The sequence below is a fragment of the Amborella trichopoda genome, chromosome 10 (assembly GCF_054954075.1).
Source record: "Amborella trichopoda isolate Santa Cruz 75 chromosome 10, AtrichopodaSantaCruz75HAP2 v2.0, whole genome shotgun sequence".
NCBI lineage: Eukaryota > Viridiplantae > Streptophyta > Magnoliopsida > Amborellales > Amborellaceae > Amborella > Amborella trichopoda.
In genome coordinates, this window is record NC_142345.1 from 27,150,966 (window position 1) to 27,171,692 (window position 20,727).

The 20,727-nt window shown below is 34.6% G+C and overlaps 2 protein-coding genes across 14 annotated transcripts; one reads left to right on the forward strand and one right to left on the reverse strand.

Annotated features, from left to right (window-relative positions):
• Positions 1–2,299: 2,299 nt before the first annotated feature.
• Positions 2,300–5,646, forward strand: LOC148780099 (rhodanese-like/PpiC domain-containing protein 12, chloroplastic). 3 transcript variants are annotated; one of them, XM_088849524.1, is made up of 6 exons: positions 2,300–2,775; positions 3,187–3,233; positions 3,850–3,986; positions 4,479–4,546; positions 5,109–5,207; positions 5,302–5,646. In XM_088849524.1, exons 2-5 carry the CDS (start codon positions 3,203–3,205, stop codon positions 5,155–5,157), a joined length of 285 nt encoding a protein of 94 aa, XP_088705650.1. In that variant the 5' UTR covers positions 2,300–2,775; positions 3,187–3,202; the 3' UTR covers positions 5,158–5,207; positions 5,302–5,646. The 3 variants fall into 3 exon arrangements, 2 of the variants coding, with proteins under 2 accessions (XP_088705650.1, XP_088705651.1); XR_016042574.1 differs by lacking the exon at positions 3,187–3,233; XM_088849525.1 differs by lacking the exon at positions 5,109–5,207.
• A 258-nt stretch (positions 5,647–5,904) lies between these two features.
• LOC18424897 (ATP-dependent 6-phosphofructokinase 3-like) lies at positions 5,905–10,897 on the reverse strand. Of its 11 annotated transcripts, none has more exons than XM_088849520.1 (10): positions 10,594–10,897; positions 9,985–10,099; positions 8,712–8,843; positions 8,535–8,588; positions 8,344–8,412; positions 8,130–8,222; positions 7,422–7,462; positions 6,824–7,048; positions 6,647–6,692; positions 5,905–6,413 (listed from the first exon to the last, which is right to left on the reverse strand). In XM_088849520.1, exons 6-10 carry the CDS (start codon positions 8,143–8,145, stop codon positions 6,403–6,405), a joined length of 339 nt encoding a protein of 112 aa, XP_088705646.1. In that variant the 5' UTR covers positions 8,146–8,222; positions 8,344–8,412; positions 8,535–8,588; positions 8,712–8,843; positions 9,985–10,099; positions 10,594–10,897; the 3' UTR covers positions 5,905–6,402. The 11 variants fall into 11 exon arrangements, with proteins under 11 accessions (XP_088705646.1, XP_088705649.1, XP_088705645.1 ...); XM_088849523.1 differs by having other exon boundaries at positions 5,905–6,319; positions 8,130–8,259; XM_088849519.1 differs by having other exon boundaries at positions 8,130–8,259.
• Positions 10,898–20,727: the final 9,830 nt, after the last annotated feature.

The window sequence follows — 20,727 nt, forward strand, 5'->3', positions numbered from 1 at the left end:
GCCACACATTCTGAGCAAAAAATTATTAGGGATAGAGCAGCCTAGGGTCCGTTGAATCTTGATACGAAGCACCCTTAAAGAAGGCCTAGCTGAAGAGAACCAGTCCACCTCAACTAGAGTACCACAGTAAGAAGCCAGCAAGGTGAAAACTTATTTGGTCTAGACAAGGATAGGGATCCCCTCAATACAGAGACAAACATAAGCTGGTGGGATGAAGGAGACGTTAAAACAAGATGTCCATTTTTCAATGGACATTAAAGTCCCTTTGAGCCTCCAACATATCTGGGAGAAGACTCTATTCACATCCTCTATCTTTTCAAAGAACAAGATGGCTCTGCTACCTGGTATATCTCTACACGAGAGGCTGCAACCCCACGATTTCAAAGCCCAATCCTATAGCATACTAAGGCCTTTAACAAGTGGAGAGAAAGAGCACACTAGAGCCTTATCCAACATTTTTAGACACCTAGGCATCAATGTACACCACTTTGAAACTGTTCAAGTATGGGAGATCCTTAAAAGGGACCACCGATTTGGGCTTCGGTACCATAGGGCAGCCAAAGCACACACTTCTCTAGTCCCTCTTCGAGGGGTTAGTCGTGTCAGTGCTACAATCAAAGGCCAAGGGAGCCTTACCTTTGTTACAACTTATAGCCTTATTTTCTCTATTGCTAGACCAAGAGCTCAAAGAACGAGAGCTAGAAGCTGAAAAGCTCCCCAAGGTTACCTGCATCATTGCTAGAACGAGAGCCCCATAAGCGAGAACCTGGAGCGCGAAACCTCCCCATCACCATGCGAAAATGCACATCTTATTGTTTCACAAGGTGAAAACTACACCACATGCGAAAGTGTGAGAGTTTTCCTTTTGTTATATTGATACTTCTTCTCTCCAAAAAATAAAATCAAATAGCCTTACTTTCTCTATTGCTAGACCAAGAGCTCGAAGAACGAGAGCCAGAAGCTCAAAAGCTCCCCAAGGCTACATGCATCATTGCTAGAATGAGAGCCCCATAAGCGACAACGTGGAGCGCGAAACCTCCCCATCACCATGCGGAAATGCACATCTTATTGTTTTACAAGGTGAAAACTACACCACATGCGAAAGTGTGAGAGTTTTCCTTTTGTTATATTGATACTTCTTCTCTCCAAAAAAAAAAATCAAATTCTGGACCTCTATTACTTTTATTATTACTAAATTTTTATCCATATATTTTATCTTCGTCCGACTAATTTTTTTTAAAAACACACACGCACACATACACACACACACACACACACACATATATATATATATATAACAGTAAGACTTGCCCTACTGTAACAGTACGATTTTTTCTTCTTATAGAAAAAATCGATAATCTAGGGATTTTGGATAACAATGAATTTGAATTATTTTTCGTTTTTTAATTGGGGAATACTAGAGTGGAAAAAGAAAAAAAAAAAAAAAACAAATCTCTAGACACCTACAACCAAGAAAGTTTGTCAACTATTGATTGATTGCTTGAGATAGTACAAATTTCTTCAGACCATTGTTTTCCTTGAGGCATAAATTTTAGACACCATTTTCTTCCTCGAAGCATGGATTTTGTTTACTGTATCTATGAAAGAAACAAAAAAGAAGCAAATAAGGATTTTGCCCTACAACTGTAAGATTTTTCTTTTTTTTAAAGAAGTTTTTTTCTAGCTAGGGCTTTTGCGGATGAGGGAGAGAAAGGGAGGAAAAATTGGAGAGAGCGAAAAAGGTGGAGCAAAACTTTCTTCACGTCATAAATTTTGGACACCAGTTTTTTGCTTGAGCAGCAGATTTTTTTTTTTTGGGTCGTAAGCTGGGTTTTGAAACAGAAATGAAGTATCTCTATGGATTGATTTATTTGAGATAGAGAGCCGTTTGATCATTCTATAGAGTATAAATAATTCTTATTGATTTTGATAAGAGATTGGGGTTGATCTATCCCACTTCCTTCCACTTTTTGTATTGGGTTTCCATACTGAGAGTTTAGTGGGAGGGGCCGGAGAGAAAGATGGGAGGAAAAATAGGGGAGAGAGAAACAAAAAAAAAATGGGGGAGATGGAAAGAGAGCTTTATGGAAGAGAGAGAGAAGGAGGGAGGAAAAATGAGGAGAGAAACAAGGACTTGAGTATCTCCCTATTTTAAAAGCTTTAATCCTATTCGTCCATTTAGTGGGGACGATGGATGGTTGGCGCTATGCAGAACTGCTGTTCTTATTGATGGCCACCGTTTGAGGGCTTTTATATATATATATATATATATATATATATGAAAAAAGCTTCTGAATGCACCTAGAGGCTATAATATACAGTGATTTCGCCACCGTCGATCGTACCCATCCATTCACACGTAATGAAACGAAAGGCTTGGATTGGCTGAAAAACCCTGTACTCGAACGGGTGGGATTTGCTCAAATGCTTCAGACCCAAAAAAAAATTTCCCTTTACCCCTCCTCCCGCTTCCTCTCCTCTACTCTGCGAACCTCCACTCTCTCTCGTTCGCCCTCTTCTCTCCTCTGATCCGCCACGCTAGGGGCGGAAAACCCCTCCTCTTGCAACAGACGATACTACCAGTGGCATCATATATATCAGAGCTCTCTATTGAATCTTAAGCAGCACGAGCAGTTCAAGATACAGAAGTTCTTGGAGCATCCAAAATTCCAATTCCAGAAGCGGATCCTCTACTAGCATATCAAGTAGTTGAGCGAGATCGCCCGACCCAGTGGTTTCAGTTAGTCACAGACCCCTTACCTTCGCTATACTCAGGTAAGTGCTCCGTCATATCACTACATTCGTGAATATACTCCAACCTAAATAAAGAAGAAAACCCAATTTTTTTCCAAAACGAGATTTATAAATAAAACCCTATTGTTTACAATGCTATGCATCAAATTCGTGAATTTTTTTACAGTGGGTATTTTTCAATGGAAAACTATCTATGAGAGCACAGTTCTGATTTTTAGAGTAAAAACGTAGGGTTTTATTTGCAATTTTTTAGTTCCTTTCTCTTCTTTTATTGCTCTTTTTTTTTCTTTTCTCTTTTTTTGATGTAGTCCTAAAATGATTGTAGAGCAAAAATTTGGATAGCTCTTTTGTTTTTCTTTTGCGGGTCAATTGCTCACTGCATATCCTGTCACCCTCTATTCACAAATACTCAATACCCAATTGCGCTTTCAGATTCAGTAGCAAAATAATGGTGGGGAATCCAAGGCTCAATCCTAGAAGTGAGGATAAATTACTTGCTCTCTGCTTTTTTCTATTATTTATTCTGTTTATTCATCATTATGCTATTCATTTTCTGATGGGTGTTTGCGTTTTTCAGTGTTGATATTTCGGTATTGTTTGCTAACTTGCACCACTTTCTCTCTCTGAGTTTCATTGTTTCTTCTATATTTTCTTTATCATGACTTGCAGTTCTTTTCTTATTGATGTATGTATTCTTCCTAGTTGATATTTGGGTATGGAATTCTGTTGCTTTCATTAGTCATTACATACTGGTGTTATTTTCTTTAATGGGGTGTTGATTTCTCGATGGTATTTATGAAAACTGTAATTTTCATTCGAGAATGGAGGAAAACAAGATCGTGTACATATTCTTTTTTGGGTGTTTCTAATCTTTTGAGAGAGGGAGAGAGAGCGCTAGAGAGATTTTTATTTGGGTTTTGTGTTAAGAAATGGGGGGGTGGCTTATTGTTCAATATACATTGGGTGTGAGGGAGGGGATCATGCTCGTGTTTTTTTATTTGTGTGTCTGTGTTAGAGAAATGGGTGGTGTGTTATTGTTCAATCTATTTTTTTTCTGGCTTTCATCAGTTTTAATGGGATTGTTTGTAATGACAGTTGCTTTCAGTGCCGGGAGGTTTGAAGGAGAGAATAAGGAAATACTTGTGCAACACTTGCTTGTGGGCGAACAAAGCCTCGAACTCCTTCTAGAGCTTCAAAAGAGGATAGCTGGAGGTTGGGATTTTGAGCTTCTGGTATGTATGACATAAGAATTCGTAGTTTCTTTTTTTCCTTTTCACTATGCTTTCCCTATCCCCACGAATTAGACAATACTATGTTGTTCCCCTTGCTTCTATCGGCCATATTGACTTTGTTCATCGGGTCCGTAGGAATTCGTTTCGGTCAAGAGTTATGGTTATATGGACTTCTTGATGAGAGCTCCCTCTCTACAAAACAGAATTTTCTTTTTTTTTTTTTTTTTGGGGTAGTAAAACAGAATTTGCTTATTGTAGATTATCTAAAAAACTACTATTCGTCTTATGTAGCCAATTTCAGTGACCTCAAGAATTTATTTATTGCGGGTCTCTCATAGTGAACTTTGCTTTAGTAAACATATTGCTGGTTATTCAGTTAACATAATTAAAAACGACAAAAACAAAAACAAGCAAACAAACAAACATATTTCTGGTGATCTCTTTCATATTTTGAATATATTCTTACAGGAGAGTATTTGAGTGATTTTGCAGTTGAATTCTCCGTTTGTCCATCAAAAGAAGAGGGGGGAATGCTTGGCCGTGTTCAAAAGGGACAAATGGTATGCTTTCTTCAGCTATGTTTGATCCACTTTTCATTCACGCCTTGATAGAAGTATTGATTTTGAAAAGAGTACAGGTTTCCAATATGATTCACATTTAATAAAATGTCTTTAGGAATCCTTTCATGCTGATAGATAAGAGAAGTATGGCTGAGAAGTTTGTGAAAAAATTCATTCTTCATTATGTATTTATGTGAAGTTGTGCATTATGTATTTTATGTATTATCATGAATGATCATGAAACTTCAGTAATTCACAAAAGTTGCGTCATGCAATCATCTTGATGAAATTGGTCAGAGACATAGTATGTAACTATGCATAAGCTCAACACCCTTGATAAGGTAGACGGGGTTTCTCCTGAATTCAAGACCCAATTTCATGAAGATGATTTGTCTGCTATATCCATTCAAGCTTAGACTTTGTTAATTGAAGGACTGGACACATGCATCATGCATTTCGCTCTTTATTTGCATGCATTAATGCATGTGCGCATGTGCAGATAGCGATAGATAACCATGGATACAAACATTTTCTTAAACAATTCCTCTGTAAAATTTTGTAGGTACCAGAGTTTGAGGAGGCTGCATTCAGTGCGCCCCTTAATAAAGTAGTTAGATGCAAAACAAATTGGTTGGCACTTGTTGCAAGTGTTATCTGAGAGGTCAGTGAGTATTTTGAGGACCTCTTTGGTAAATAAATGATTTGGCTTTGAGGACCTCTTGTGTTGGTGTATTGATGTTGTTCATATGTTGCAGATATGACGGACCAATAAGAGCAGTTTCCTGGAGTAAAACCAAGGACTAAAAGGAGGAAATCTTCATGGGATTTGCCAGCATATAAAAGACCTATTTATGAGACATGTAAAGGACTCGACAAATTTTTTGAATTTTGGAGACATGTAAATACACTTTTTTGTATTTGACTTTGGGGGTTATACGCATATTCAATATTCATGTAATTTTACAGACATGTAAAGGACCTCTTTATAGGGGCATATAAATGGCCTCTTTATGAAGCATGTAAATAACCGATTTGGTGATTTTTTGGTAACATATGTGTGACATTTCTTTCTTTTTTATGTATGTCATTAATATGTGCAATGTGGATCTACTTGGATGGTTAAATGCATTTATATCTCATAGTTCTCACTTTATTTTATTTTTTTATGTCGAGTGTTTGATACATTCTCACCTTTTACCATGCCATAGGGCGTGCATAATACCTTTAAAACCATCACGGACCTACTTTGGTTAACCAACTCTCTCATAGGCCTCGGATTTGAATAATCTCTCTCTCTCTTTGTGTGTCTCAAAAAACAAGCTAATGACATAAACTCAATAATACCAGAAACTATAGAATTTCATTCACAAGATATTACCATTAATTAAGCAATAACCAATTACAATCATTTCCAAACAATTGAAAAGATACAAGGAAGTTAAACACCTCATGAAATAGAAAAAAACTAGATATAAATGAAGCTTCAAAAAAGGTAATCCAATTGAGCTGACTCTATCACCAACAATTAATTTATTTCTTTTTGCTTTCTCAAGTTTTAGTCTCCCATTCGAATGATATAGCGAAAGTTATCCCCTTTGAGCATGTATTCAAAAGTTTTATTGATATCTGAGAATGAAACTGAATAAGTTTTATTGATATCTGAGAATGAAACTGAATGTGTGATGAACTTCTCCATGTGACGTGTACTTCTACTTTCGTGTACTTCTGCTGTCATGTACTAAGAGTCTTCAAAGCTTGTCTGAGCTCAATATGCTTGTTAATATTAATCCAAACAAGAAACAGTCATCTGACTGCACAGGACAATACTTGTACACATGGACATATACACCTGCATGCTATGACCCCCCTACACACTCCCAAGCATCATCTCACATGCACAAATACATATGCAAACACACATTTAAACATTCGCACCAACATATATAGATGCTTGAAAAATAGAGATGGTTCATGTTAAAAAGAGAAAATTAGTGATGAAAATAAAGACAGAAAATGATTTGAAATACAAATCAATTGCAATATTTCTAGACAAGTCATATTTTAGTATCTTAGTGCCCTCAAAAGATTAGAGTAACTTACAGGCCCACGACTTCGAGATCGATGAGCAATGGACAAATAGATAATGCTGCACAAAATGAAGCATGGTCCATCCTTTCAATGTTGTAAAGGTGCAATCTCTTCAAAAGAGCACTTCAAAAGTCCACTGGGCTATGATAAATTCCAGACATTCATGGAAATGGAAATGGAAATGCTTACTTTGACATTTTGAGCATGCCATAGCCCAACGTCAAGGAGTAACTGAATCCCAGATGCATCAGTTTGATCAACTGCCCGCATGGATTTGGCAACAAGCTCTTGCCCTGCACCTTCTACTAACACAATGACCATGTGACCATTTTCTTTCAGTTGCTTTTCTATGAAGTCAAACAAGCCCCCTTCTCTCTCTAGGTAAAATGGAGATTCAGGAATCAAGCAACAGTCCTGGAACATTAGCAGGAAACAAACTCCCATATTAAACTATGTTGCAGGAGAAAAATAGGCTGAGTAATAAATTTAGGGGAAGTATATTGTAATCACTAATGGAAAAAAATAGTCCACTAAGATCATCATCATCTAGTGAAATAATGGATGGTGATTAATAGTGTTGGGCTATCACCAGCAGCATCATGCCTTGTTCTGCCAGGTCCCTTCTCTCTCTCCATTGAAGTCCATTTCATTGGATGGTGATGACCTCAGTGGACTTTCCAAGATCCTTCGGTTTATAATATACTTTTCCATAGATTTATATGAATAGGTTAGAAAGGGAGAAAGTCGTTAGATAATTGCGATGATAAAAAATGTTTCAGTCTCTTACCACATCCCTGCTTGCTAGAGTTGCATACATGGCAATGAATCCTGTAAAAATAAAAATATAAAAAGTTATAATAACAAGAGGAAAAAGTTTATATAAGGTTGCAACCGTACCTCTACAGCTACGGATGCACCTCAAAAATTCATCGAAAAAGATAGTTTTAATGTTGAAAAACCCTTTGATTGATCATCTCGACATCAAGATGTATGACCATGAAAAATAAAAAGATTTTAAGTCTCAGAAATAGTGCATTTTAGAACATATTATCTACACCGTCCATTTTCAAGATTTTTATATGGTTATAGATCTACTTGATTTTAACCATTTTTAAATTTAAAATTTTATAATTAGATATAAAAATAGATTTTGAGATAATCCTAAGAACATTTTACATCAAAATTATATACCATGATAAAATTTGAAGGTGCATCTTACCTCTACAGCTACGGATGCATCCGTATGCCAACTGCACCCTTAATAATAAGCATTGAGGTAACTTATTGCTACAACTATCCATACAGAACTTCACATTCAACCATAATTTCCATACATAAATCCTTGTACTTTAGAAGACATGCAATTTTCTCCATTAAAAACCCAATTTTATTTATCCAAAAAAGTGCCATTTTCCCGATTAAAGTAATTGTACTTCAGTTATGATTGAGCAACAAATAGACAGTGAAAGGTTAGGGATAAAGAAACATGACTTACCACAGTAATGACCCATTAGATTCACAATACCCAGACCATTGTCAATTCTTCCAGCTTCCACATGTGCTGCATTGATGGCTCTCTGAGCTTCTTCTACAGCAGTGTCAAAACCAAAAGACTTGTCTATAACCTATAATCCACGCACCATACCACATGAAAAAACGAACATAAATAATCTCATATCTATATTCTTTGCTTGCATATTTAAACTTACAGCGATATCATTATCGACAGTCTTGGGGATTCCAGCAACCGACACTTTCAAACCACGTCTCTCAATTTCCTGTAATTAGAACCATCAATTCAGCCAAGCAATTTACATTAGAGAGTAATAAGCACTACCACCAAAGAAGACAATAAACATGTAATAAATCTTACAAATTCTTTATAAAAATATTTTGGTACCTTATATATTACAGATGCTCCTGTTTGTGTCCCATCTCCTCCTCTTATGTAGACCTATGATCCCCAAATTAAAAACAATATTAATAATCAAATCATGAATTACATAAATGATTTCCATGAATCAAAATGAATAAAGTAAGGAAAGTAGTTAGAAGTAAACCAGGTAGGATTTCAAACCTGATTAATCCCTTAGTCTTGAATGCTATCAACTATTTTGGTGGTGTCATAACCTCCTCTTGAAGTACCAAGGATGGTGCCACCACGTTTATAGGCAAAAGTGCAAGATTGCGATGACTCTCAACAAAAAGTCTGAAAATGAACAATGTCACACCCCTAAAAAAAAGAGCAAAAATCTAAAAGATAAAACATCGAATTCCATTGGAAAAGGAACAAAATAGTACTAATGATAGTAATAACAACATCTACTCAGAAAAATTTCTTATTAACAACAACTCCTTGATGGATTCTGTAAGTTAAAAATACAAATAAGATCAAATACAAATACTCCAAAAGAGAAAAAGGAAACGAGAACCATTGTTTATTAAATGCAATGACTACCACTGAAAAGGTAATCCTCAAGTGGGCAACTCCAACTTTCAGATTCATGCACTTCAAAGCAAAAACAACAAGAACATATAGTAATCAACCAGGTAACCATAATTATTTAACACGCTTCATTATATAAAACTTCTCTAAGAAAGAAAATCTGGGCAACTACCAAGAAAACAAAGAGAACAGGAAGAACCAGGCCATTTGCCCATATTTTCACCTGCTACAAATTTAAAAGGCCTCGACATAAAAAAACTCAACGTTTTGGGGTAAATCTCAAAATCACAAACATTCCACACCTCATCAAATTACAAAAACATGATTTCTTTGAATATTTATTTTTCTATAAATAATTTTTGCACATTAATTCCTAATATTAGCAAAAGTTACCAGAAAAAAAATAAGCGCAATTGACCTGCAAAAAAAAAAAAAAACAAAACAATCCAAATTTTTGCTCTACAATCACTTTAGAACTACATCAAAAAAAAAAAAAAAAGAAGCAATAAAAGAAGATAAAGGAACTAAAAATTTTTATTTACAGGTACTAAAAAATTTTCCTCCATTCTCGAATGAAAATTACAGTTTCCATAAATACCATCGAGAAATCAACACCCCATTAAAGAAAATAACACCAGTATGTAATGACTAATGAAAGCAACAGAATTCCATACCCAAATATCAACAAGGAAGAACACATACATCAATAAGAAAAGAACTGCAAGTCATGATAAAGAAACAGGAGAATAATGAAACTCAGAGAGAGAAAGTGCTGCCAATTAGCAAACAATACCGAAATATCAACACTGAAAAACTCAAACACCCATCAAAAAATGAATAATATAATGATGAATAAACAGAAAAAATAATAGAAAAAAGCAGAGAGCAAGTAATTTATCCTCACTTCTAGGATTGAGCCTTGGACTCCCCACCATTATTTTGTTACTGAATCTGAAAGTGCAATTGGGTATTGAGTAGTTGTGAATAGAGGGTGAGAGGAAATGCAGTGAGCAATCGACCTGCAAAAGAAAAACAAAAAAGCAATCCAAATTTTTGCTCTACAATCACTTTAGAACTACATCAAAAAAAAGAAAAAAGAAAAAAACGCAACAATAAAAGAAGAGAAAGGAACTAAAAAATTGTATTTACAGTGGGTGGATCACTGTAAATAAAACCCTACATTTTCACTCCAAAGATCAGAACTGCGCTCTCATATGATTGGCTAGACCTGTGATTTCGGAGTAATAATTTGGTGATTGATTCTGGATTTATTAGGAAATTCGATTTTTGAGGTAAGAATTCGATGATTTGTTGGGAAAAAAACGTAGGTTTTTGGGTTGGGTTTTGGAAAAAAATTAGGTTTTCCACGATAGATATTTTTCCATTGAAAAATACCAAATAATTTCACGAATTTGAGCACTTACCTAAGCATAGCGAAGGTAAGGGGTAAGCATAGCGAAGGTAAGGGGTTTGTAAGTAACTGAAACCACTGGGTCGGGCTATTCATATTCACCTAATCTGGATCTCATCAACTACTTGATATGCTAGTAGAGAATCCGTTTCTGGAATTAGAATTCTTGATGCTCCAAGAACTTTTGTATCTTGAACAGCTCGTGCTGCTTCAGATTCAATAGAGAGCTCTGATATATATGATGCCACTGGTGGTATCGTCTGTTGCAAGAGGAGGGGTTTTCCAACCCTAGCTTGGTAGAGCAGAAGAGAGAAGAGGGCGAACGAGAGAGAGTGGAGGCTCGCAGAGTAGAGGAGAGGAAGCGGGACGACGCATAAAGGCAAATTTTGTTGCGTTTCGAAAGTCCTTTTATATATATGGAAAACTTTGTTAAAAAAGGCCTTTACGCGAAAATGAAAAGGTATTTTGTTACCTTAATTAACGTCTAAATTTTATCGTGCGGTCATAATTGTTTTTGGTAGTATTTTTATTTTTATTTTTATTTTTTTTATAAATTTAAATTATTTGAAATATAAAAATATAAAAAAATATATAAATAAAAATAATTTATAAGATATAAATTGATCAAAATACTCTTGAAAAGTTTTAGAAGTATTTTAGTTTATTTATATTTTACGAATTATATTTTTATATTTTTATTAAGTGCGTCTCACTAAGATATATGCACACTTTTCAAATTTTAAATCATTTCGATTAAAAACTAAAAAATAAAAAATAAAAATTGAAACATTACCGGACAACTGTGACAGTACGATGAAGTTTGGATGGTGATGAGGGTAAGCAAAATCACCGTTCATTTTTGCCTATAGGCATTTTGTAGTATCTTCATATATATATATATATATATATATATATATATATATATATATATATATATATATATATATATAACACTACAAAATGCTTATAAGTGAATTTCAACGGTACTACACCTACGACTTTATCACCTTTCAAAATTTATCATATGGTCACATATGTTTGATAGTGTTTTAAATTTTAACATTTGTTTTAGAAATCATAATGTTCTGGAATTTTGTAGGTGTGTGCGCCTTAGTGAGATGCACATGAATAAAATATAAAACAAATACTTTGAATGATAAAAATTATGTTAAATACCCCTATAAAAATTATGCAAAAATTTATGGGGGTATTTTGGTCTATTTATATTTTTCGAAATATGTTTTTCATATTTTTATTAGGTGCGTCTCACTAATATGTACACACGTTCTAAATTTCATATTATTTCAATTTATAGAACAAAAATAAAAAATAAAATACTACTAGACAATCGTGATATACTGCTACAGTAAACGCCCGCGACCCCGACCTAGATTGAATCTAGGCTGATCTGACAATCACCGATGTCCGGTAGTGTTTGAATTTTAATTGTTTTTTTTACAAATCCAACTCATTTGAAATTTTAGTTGTGTGTTCTTAAAAAATAGGTCAATCTACGAAAAATATAAAAAACATATTTTACATGAAATAAATTGATCAAAATACCCTCGAAAAGTTTCGAAGGTATTTGGTTAATTTTTTTTGTAAATTATTTATTTTATATTTTTATTAGGTGTGTCTTGATTAGAAGAACATAAGCCTAAAATTTAAAGTGATTTGAATTTGTAGAAAAAAAAAATTTAAACACGAAATGAAGTCGTAACCATTAAATCGGCTTAGATTCAATCTGAGTCATTAAGATTTACTATAACAATCAGCGAGTGGGCATACATAATCCACTCCATATATATATATATATACTCTACTCTCAATACCTCATGTGAGAGAAACTATAAAAATGGACCTTCACGTAACATTCATAAGAAGCTAATGATTAACATTAACGTATGTGCAAGGCATGGTATGTCTAATTAACCTTTATGACGGCCTGGATTATAATTGGAAAAATATCTCAATATATTCTATTTTGTTGTACCATTACCCGTTATACCTATATATTTTAAAACTTACCAAAGATATCAAGATTTTAGAAAAGGGAAAAGTTTATATAAGGCTGCAACTTTAAAATGTAGAATTACAGACGCACCTCAAAAATCTATCGGAAAAGTTGTTTTAGTATTGAAAACCTCTCTATTTGATCATCTCGACATCGAGATGTATGAATATATATAAAAAAAGTTTTTGAGTCCCAAAAATCGTGCATCTTGCAACACATTATCTAAACCGTCCATTTTCAAGATTTTCATATGTTTATAGATCTCCTTAATTTTAACTATTTTTCCAGTTTAAATTTTTTTGATTAGATATAAAAATAGATTTTAAGAGAATCCTAAAAAATTTTACAACAAAATTACGATAAAATTTGGAGGTGCACTTTAATTAGATTGCTTAAAATTACAACCTTATAGAAACCGCACCCTTCAGAAAAAAAAAAAAAAAAGTTTTACGGCCCTAAACCCAGCCGACCATCTTTTATCACATTTATACCCCAAATAAATATAAAAAAAACAACTCTACTTCTCTCTCTTGAAATCATTTTTTTCTCCCCATCTCTCTCTCTATCCGCATCTTTCTCTCTCCTGCGTATTTCTCACCTAAGCCTCTCTCTGTCTCTTTTTCTATCGCCCCTCTCCCCTAAATCTCGTTCTCAATCCCCCCAATCCTGTCACTCACTCTCACTCTCACGCTCGCTCTCGCTCTCGCTCTCGCTCTCTCCCAAAAACCATCTCTCTCTCTCTATCACCTCTTTCCCCCCGAAGTCCCTTTCACTCTCTTTATCCCATACTTTCTCTCTCTCTCCCTCTCTCTTGCATCTCTTATGAGTTCCTCTCCTAAAAAAATCTGGCAATTCTCTCATTGTAGCATATAAAGCTTCCAAACCAAATAAGACCTATAATTTTTCATGAAAACCCATTTCAATTTCTCAATGGTATGATCACAGTGAGGAAACAGCTCATTTTCTCTCCCTATGTACACTTAATATGGCCAAATAAACCATCACAATGCATATGATCCTCTCTCTCGCTTCCTGAAATGAGATATCCAGCCAGAGGCTACCTATATCCATAAATACCTAAGCACTTACATTTGTGTTACTGAAATTTCATAAGAAACCCACATCAATCATCTTAAATTCGATGTTTCTTTCTCTCCATACCGGTAGGTTCTTAGGAAACTCACTTCAAGACTCAAGTTTTCAACAGTCCTTGTTCTTTTTTGAAAACTTGGGTCTTGAAGTGAGTTGGCCAGACAGCGTTTATGTTTGCTGCGGTTTAAGTCACCCCATTTGTGCATTTATTTTTTGGTCAATCTCTTTAAAGGGAAATAATATTTTAGAAAAATATCAATTAATGGTTAAATTATTGTTATATGTATTTGTCCGGCTCTTAAACTGGTGATGGGTCTGATCTAACTGTTGGTCAAACTGGTCGGATTGAATTTAAAAAAAAACTAGGAAAAAACTATAAATAAAGTTTAAAAGTATGGAACACATTGAAAATTTGCCCAACTTTGTTTCGCATGTTGAATTGATCAAATTGATAGGTTAGATTGGCTAAAACTGGACAAACGTTTCTTGTGATCGTTTTTAGATGAAACTCGATTTTTACTTAGACCAGACTGTCCAAAAACATTGTGAACAATCCAACTATGACCGGCATGTTTAGTCCGGTCTTAATAATTATAGATCAAATTGTTTTAAATAAACCTCATCTATGGACAAGTTACTTATCTTTTAAATTCATTTTTATTGGGTACCCATCGACTCACCTAAACTGCCCTGTAAAGGGTTTGAAGCCCTAAATAAAAAAAGAAAATTGTTTCATGCGGGCTCGACCACATTTCTACACATGCAGTCCAGAAAGTGTAAAGCATCCATTTTAAATATGGATGCAAATAGGTCTCCCATCTAAAAACAATAGAAAGTAATCATCCAAATGTTTTCTTACTAGAATTATTATTTTTACTTTCAAACATTTATTTATTTTTTCATATTCATGATCTCCCTATTAGAGATTACGTGTCCTTAAAAATCCAGTCTTAAAATCCATCTCAAAAGTAGATTTATTAAAAGGCCCGCATTTTTACATACACGGGCTTGGCCGCAGAGAAACCGGGTCCAATAAATAAAGGCATTTTAGTAATTTGACTATTTTAAATTACTTGATCTAAATGACAATATATCTGTGCTTTTTTTTCTTTTTTTTTTGGAATGGTTATCTTTACGGAAATTATCAGAAATATATCTTAATTTTCATTGAATTGAAAAAAAAACCATCAACTTTCATAAACCTCATCCACACTATTTTTTTCTCAATTTTGACATTTTTTTTACCAAAATAGCCTTCACAGTAGTCGTATTACTATAATGACTATCGCATTACAATACTTTAATATAGGGCATTCACGGTAATACGACTACCGTTAAGGTTGGTACAAAAAATGCCAAAATTGAGAAAAAAGAGTGTGGACGAGGTTTTTAAAAGTTGAGGTTTTTTTTTTTTAATTAGATAGAAATTAAGGTATATTTTTTATAATTTCTCTTATCTTACTTGTTTTACATTTCAAACTAAAACATGCTTTTGGTAATATAATTTTTTTTGCAAGGAAGAAACAAGGATATTTGCATCTTTTGGCCTAGTTTACTAGGCCAAACTCCAAAAATTCCCCCAATTATTTCGGTTTCCAAACCTAAAACAAGATTACTTAACGAAACAAATATATTTCACACTTGGAATATAAAACAAACAGGGATATTTAGGTCATTTCTCTTGATTGACTTAGGTCAAATTAACAAAATTCATTCACTAGTTTAGAATTACCGCCTTAGAACTTGGGTGATTTTGGGTATTTTTTTAATAAAATTATTGTGAAGACACCTAAATAAGTAATTTAAGAATATGACCACCATTCTGGTAAATATTGATTAAACGACCTCGTTGATTTTAGAAAAGAAAAATCATTAAAGAGGATGGATCGCCCTAACAAATCATTAAAGGGGTTAAATTATCCTATTAACAATTGCGGGTATGCTTTTTTTTTTTCATTTCACTTATCTACCTCATCAAAAATATTTTTAAAATTTTCCAAGTTGCTATAAGACACATGAGACTTATTTATAGTCTTTCCATATCTCTCTCTCTTATTCATGGTTTATAGGGCAAACTTTTTATTTTTTACTTATTTTGGAGGTAAAAGTTTCAATACAACAAACATCTCTCACCTTTAATAAGAACATCGTTTTTTCTTATTAAAGATGAGAGTATTGGGTTTCTGGTTTTTATTTAAAAATGACCTAATATTTCTCACCTTTAATAAGAATTTTATTTTTCTTATTAACTTTTAAACGACCCAATATCACTCTTCTTTAAGAAGAACTTTGTTTTTTCTTATCAACCTTTAAATGACCCAATATCTCTCACCTTTTATATGAATTTTTTTTTTTTTTTTTAAAGGTGAGAGACATTAGATTAGGCTAAAAGTTTCAATACAAAAGCTACAAATGGGATTAAACGACTGCCCAACGTCGATCACTTTTAATAAGAACTTTGTTTGTCCTTATTAAAGGCAAGATTATTGGGTTCTTATTTAAAAGGCACAAATGACCCAATATATCCCACTTTTAACAAGAATTTTATTTTTCTTATTAACCTTTGAATGACCCAATGTCTATCACCTTTAAGAAGAACTTTGTCTTTTTCTTATTAACCTTTAAATGGCCCAATATCTCTCGCCTTTAATAAGCACTTTATGTTTCCTTAGTAAAGGTGATAAACATTAGGTTTTAGGCTAAATTTGAATGCATTTTTCTACCAAATCTCAATTATATCAGTATAATGCTCGAATTTTGATACTTGAATTTATATATTTTTTTACAAAAAATAGGGTTGCTTTTAGAACTTAAATCAAAAGAAATAATAGTGTTAATTATAAAACTATACATTTTTACAAATCTTTTTCTAGTTTTAATGATACTTCTTATTATTTTCTAAAATTTTAGGTTTCGGCAACATTCCTATACATGCTAAATTAGGGGATTATATACAATGACACCATTTTCCTTTAGTACAAGGAGGTGGCAATTACTTATAACCATCCGATGAGAAATCCAATGGCTTAGGTATGTCATAAACCTCGAGAAAATTTCTTTTGAAGTTTGAGATTGGTCAATGGAATAAATGCAACCATCCAGTTTCTCATCCAATGATTAAGATTAATTGTGACCACCTTGTACCAAAAGTAAATGGTTTTATTGTATACTTTTCTTAAATTAGAACAAGTTAGGCAATATGTTACTACTCTTAATATTTTTAAAAATAAAGAGTTTGATATTATCAAGCAGAAAATGATCCAACTCAAGAAAGAAAGCTCTATGCTAAATCAATGGGGACCAGGTGCAGTCGATATTTTCAAGCAGATAATGACATGTAAATTAAAAACAAACATAAATAAATATGATACCTCTAGAGAGATAAATTAAATATGACACCTCTAGAAAGACAAAACATTAATAACAGTATGAATGAAGAAATAATTAAGAAGTAAGAAGTATAAAAATTAATTTTAGGGAAAGAAAAAAGAAGTAAGAATGAACAGGGAAGCCCCTATTTTTACCGACGTAAGTGGCACTGGAGATTATAAAAATAAAATAAAACTAAAAAAGTATGAGTTATAGTACATTTTAAACTACATATTGACTATGAAATGAATGTAATGATCAACAAATACTTAGACATGAAACATGCTCTCATTATTTACATATTTTTTTTAAAATAGTGAAAATTTCTAATGTAATACCCCTTTTCTTATAAACTTAAAAAATTGGATTTTTAATAAATTTTAATTTGTTTGTTTAAAAAAATTGAAGTTAAAACCAACTGATCCGGATCGCTGATCTGCCTATTGAAGCTGGCTTTTTCTCATGGACAATTGGATCATCGATCTATTCTCTAAAACCTTGGGAACAACTAAGGGTATTTTTGTAATTTGATAAGTGCAAACAAATTAAGTACATAATGAAAAAAATACCCCTAGTTGCTTTGCATTAGTATTAAACAATAGTTTCCTTATTTGTAATGCATAAAAACTGGGGATATCTTCATTATTCGGTTGAGGTCTCTTAGGGGTCAAATTACAGAAATGCTTATGATTGTTCTACATTCTAAATTATAGAAAATTCACTAGTCCATAAGCATTCATCATTTCATAAACAATGGCATGTATGATTACAACCATGCACACTTAATGTCACATAAGCATTTATCATCTCATAAGCATTCACTAGTTTATAAGCATTCATTAGCTCATCAGTATGCCTTATTACAATCATGTTCATTCAATATCACATAAACATTCATCATTTCATATGCATTCATCATCTCGGTCATGCGTACCCAATAATTCATAGAATAGGAGAAACTTTCGTGTGATAGTCTCTCAGACAATGTAGTATAACTTCCAATCCATAAAAAATTTCAACATGGTCCCACACTATTTTTGAAGTACACATACCCATATTTCATTTAGAAGTGGTTTGAACTCATTTTGTCACCATTAGATCAGTAAATAGTTTAGTAGAAAAACATGCAACAGTTTTGGAATTTCACTGCCACTCACAACAGTGACATACTCATACATACATAGGCATAATTCCCAAACTATAAAGAATTTCAACATGATTTCAAACTAAATTTGAAGTAGACACACTCATCTTTCATTTAAAACTAGTTTGAGTTCATGTGGACACCGTTTGGTCAGTAAAACGTTCAACATAATAACCTAGAAAGTTCCTAGAATTTCATTTCCAAGTTTTGGCATACTTCAAGAGATGAATAATAACTTCCAAACCAAAATAACCTTAATACAATGTCTTTTTTGTTATTAAAATATATTCACAATGGTGCCTTCCCACCAAGTTTCATAGCCAACAGAAATGATTTCATTGCTCAATCTATCATACCAATAAAATCACAGTTCTAAAAAAAACAGGCATATCTAACATAAATTTCATAACATGCAACCACATCCTCAATAACATAAATTCAATAGCATGCAACCACATCCTCATTCAAAAATCATACTTATAGCCATGCTTGTACTTCATGCAAAACAATCAAACTCACTCATAGAAGCTTGAATGCTAGATCTACTTACCTTGTACCAAAAGAACTCCAAGTTTCCCCCCACACAGGTTTCTCTTCAAAAAAATACTAAGTTCAAGGGATGGTTTCAAGTTTAGGGTCTTGAAGCCTTAAGGGAGGATGTGGGTGAGAGGGCAGGGAGAAGAGAGAGGGCCAAAAATCCCATGGAGGGGTGTGAAAGGGTGAATAAATAAGAAAATAAAAGAGCAGCATGCAAACAAGAGGCATCCACATGGTACGCAAGTAGCAAGTGGCATCCTCATGGCATACCAGTGGCATCAAGAAGCATCCACATGGCACACATGTGGCATCAAGCAATCATGGGAGACTCCCTGTGCTCGGTGGCATGAACTCTCTGTTGTGCACGGCGGCATAAATGCCCTCGGCGGTATGAACTCTCTGTTGCGCACAACAGCATGAATACGCTCGGCGGCATGAACTCTCTGTTGCGCACTGCGACATGAATGCGTTCGACGGTGTCTACTGCTTCCGGTTGTGCACGACGGCATGAACGTGCTCAGCGGTGTCTGCTGCTTTCGGTTGTGTATGGCGGCACTCTCTTTCTTCTATCTCTCACTACCGCGCACGGCTCTCAATCGTATTGTCGCGCACGGCTCTCAATCTTATTGTTGCACACGGCGGCACACACATTGTCACGTACTGCGGCACACACATTGCCGCGCACAGTGGCATACACCCACTGTCGCGCACAGTGGCATACACCCACTGTCGCGTACGACGTCACCTAAATTGCTGCGAATGATGGTCTAACTTTCCCTGTCGGTGACCCGCCAGTGCACTACAACACTCTTGAAAATATGGGTCCTTACATCATCCCTCCTTAAAAAGGATTTTGTCCTCAAAATCATATACTTGATCATCAAATAAATGGGGGGGAAGGGGGTCTGAAAGTGGCACTCTTCTCCAATTAATCTATTGAGGTATAATGAACAAACGACCAACCAATACTCAAGAGGATGTCAAAATCCTAGACATCCAAAAGAATCAAATCTATAGGCAAGACTCTACTTCCCAAATGTACTCTTAGTACCTAAACTTTGAGCCATTTGCCAAGGAGGTGTGCACACACTAAGGTATGATCAAGAGGTGCAGATTCAATGTTAAGTGACATGCAAAATATGATGCTCTAACAGAGTACGAAGGTAATCAGGATCAAACAAAATTCTAGTTTCTCTTACCATAAACAAAGAGCTTACCTTGAATTCCTGAGGTAGAAACTTCGACTCCTGTTTCGCAAGTGCAAACACCCAACCTTGAGTCTTTTGCTTACGTTCGTTCATCATAATAGGGCAGTTTCTACTTAGGTGGCCTGGCTTGCTACATTTGAACCATGCCTTCATCTTCAGCCAGCACTCGGGAGCCGCATGAATAGGCTTCCCAAAAAAGCCACAATGCACCGGCTAGTTTTGCTTGACATCACCCTGAAAAGTCTTTTGGGCTTTACCATTTCTCTTGTCTCCTCTTGCTTGGAAGTCTCTCGGAGGTAGGGGCCTTACCTTCTGCTTCTCCCTCCTTAGCCAGTAATCATTGCAATCTCTTTATATCTTCCTGGCCAAATCCACCAACAAGGAGAACGTCTTAAGGTTGACTAATATCACTCTCCCTCGAATATCTGGCCTAAGGCCCCTCTTAAACTTGCTTGCCTTACGAGCCTCTGTATTGATAAATGTTCGATGTATATCGAGATAACTCTAAGAACTTAGCCGCGTAATGATCCACAGTCATTTTCCTTGCTGCAACTCTATGAACTTGCCCTCCTTCCTCTCATTTACCGAGTCAGGGAAGTACTTTTCGTTGAAGGCCCCTAGAATTTTCCTCCCAAGTAGGTATTGTCCCTACTTCTTCCTAGGCATGCTGGACTGAACGCCACCAATGTTCGGCGTCCCTTCTAGAGTGAAGATTCCTAGCCTCAACTTATGCTCATCTGAGCATTGCAAGACTCCAAAGTTTTCTCAACTTGCATCAGCCACCTCTCGGCTCTCTCAACTTCTCTATAAGGCAACTATCATTATGTCATAGGTCAAAGGCAGTAAGGGCCAGCATACTATCTTACATGACC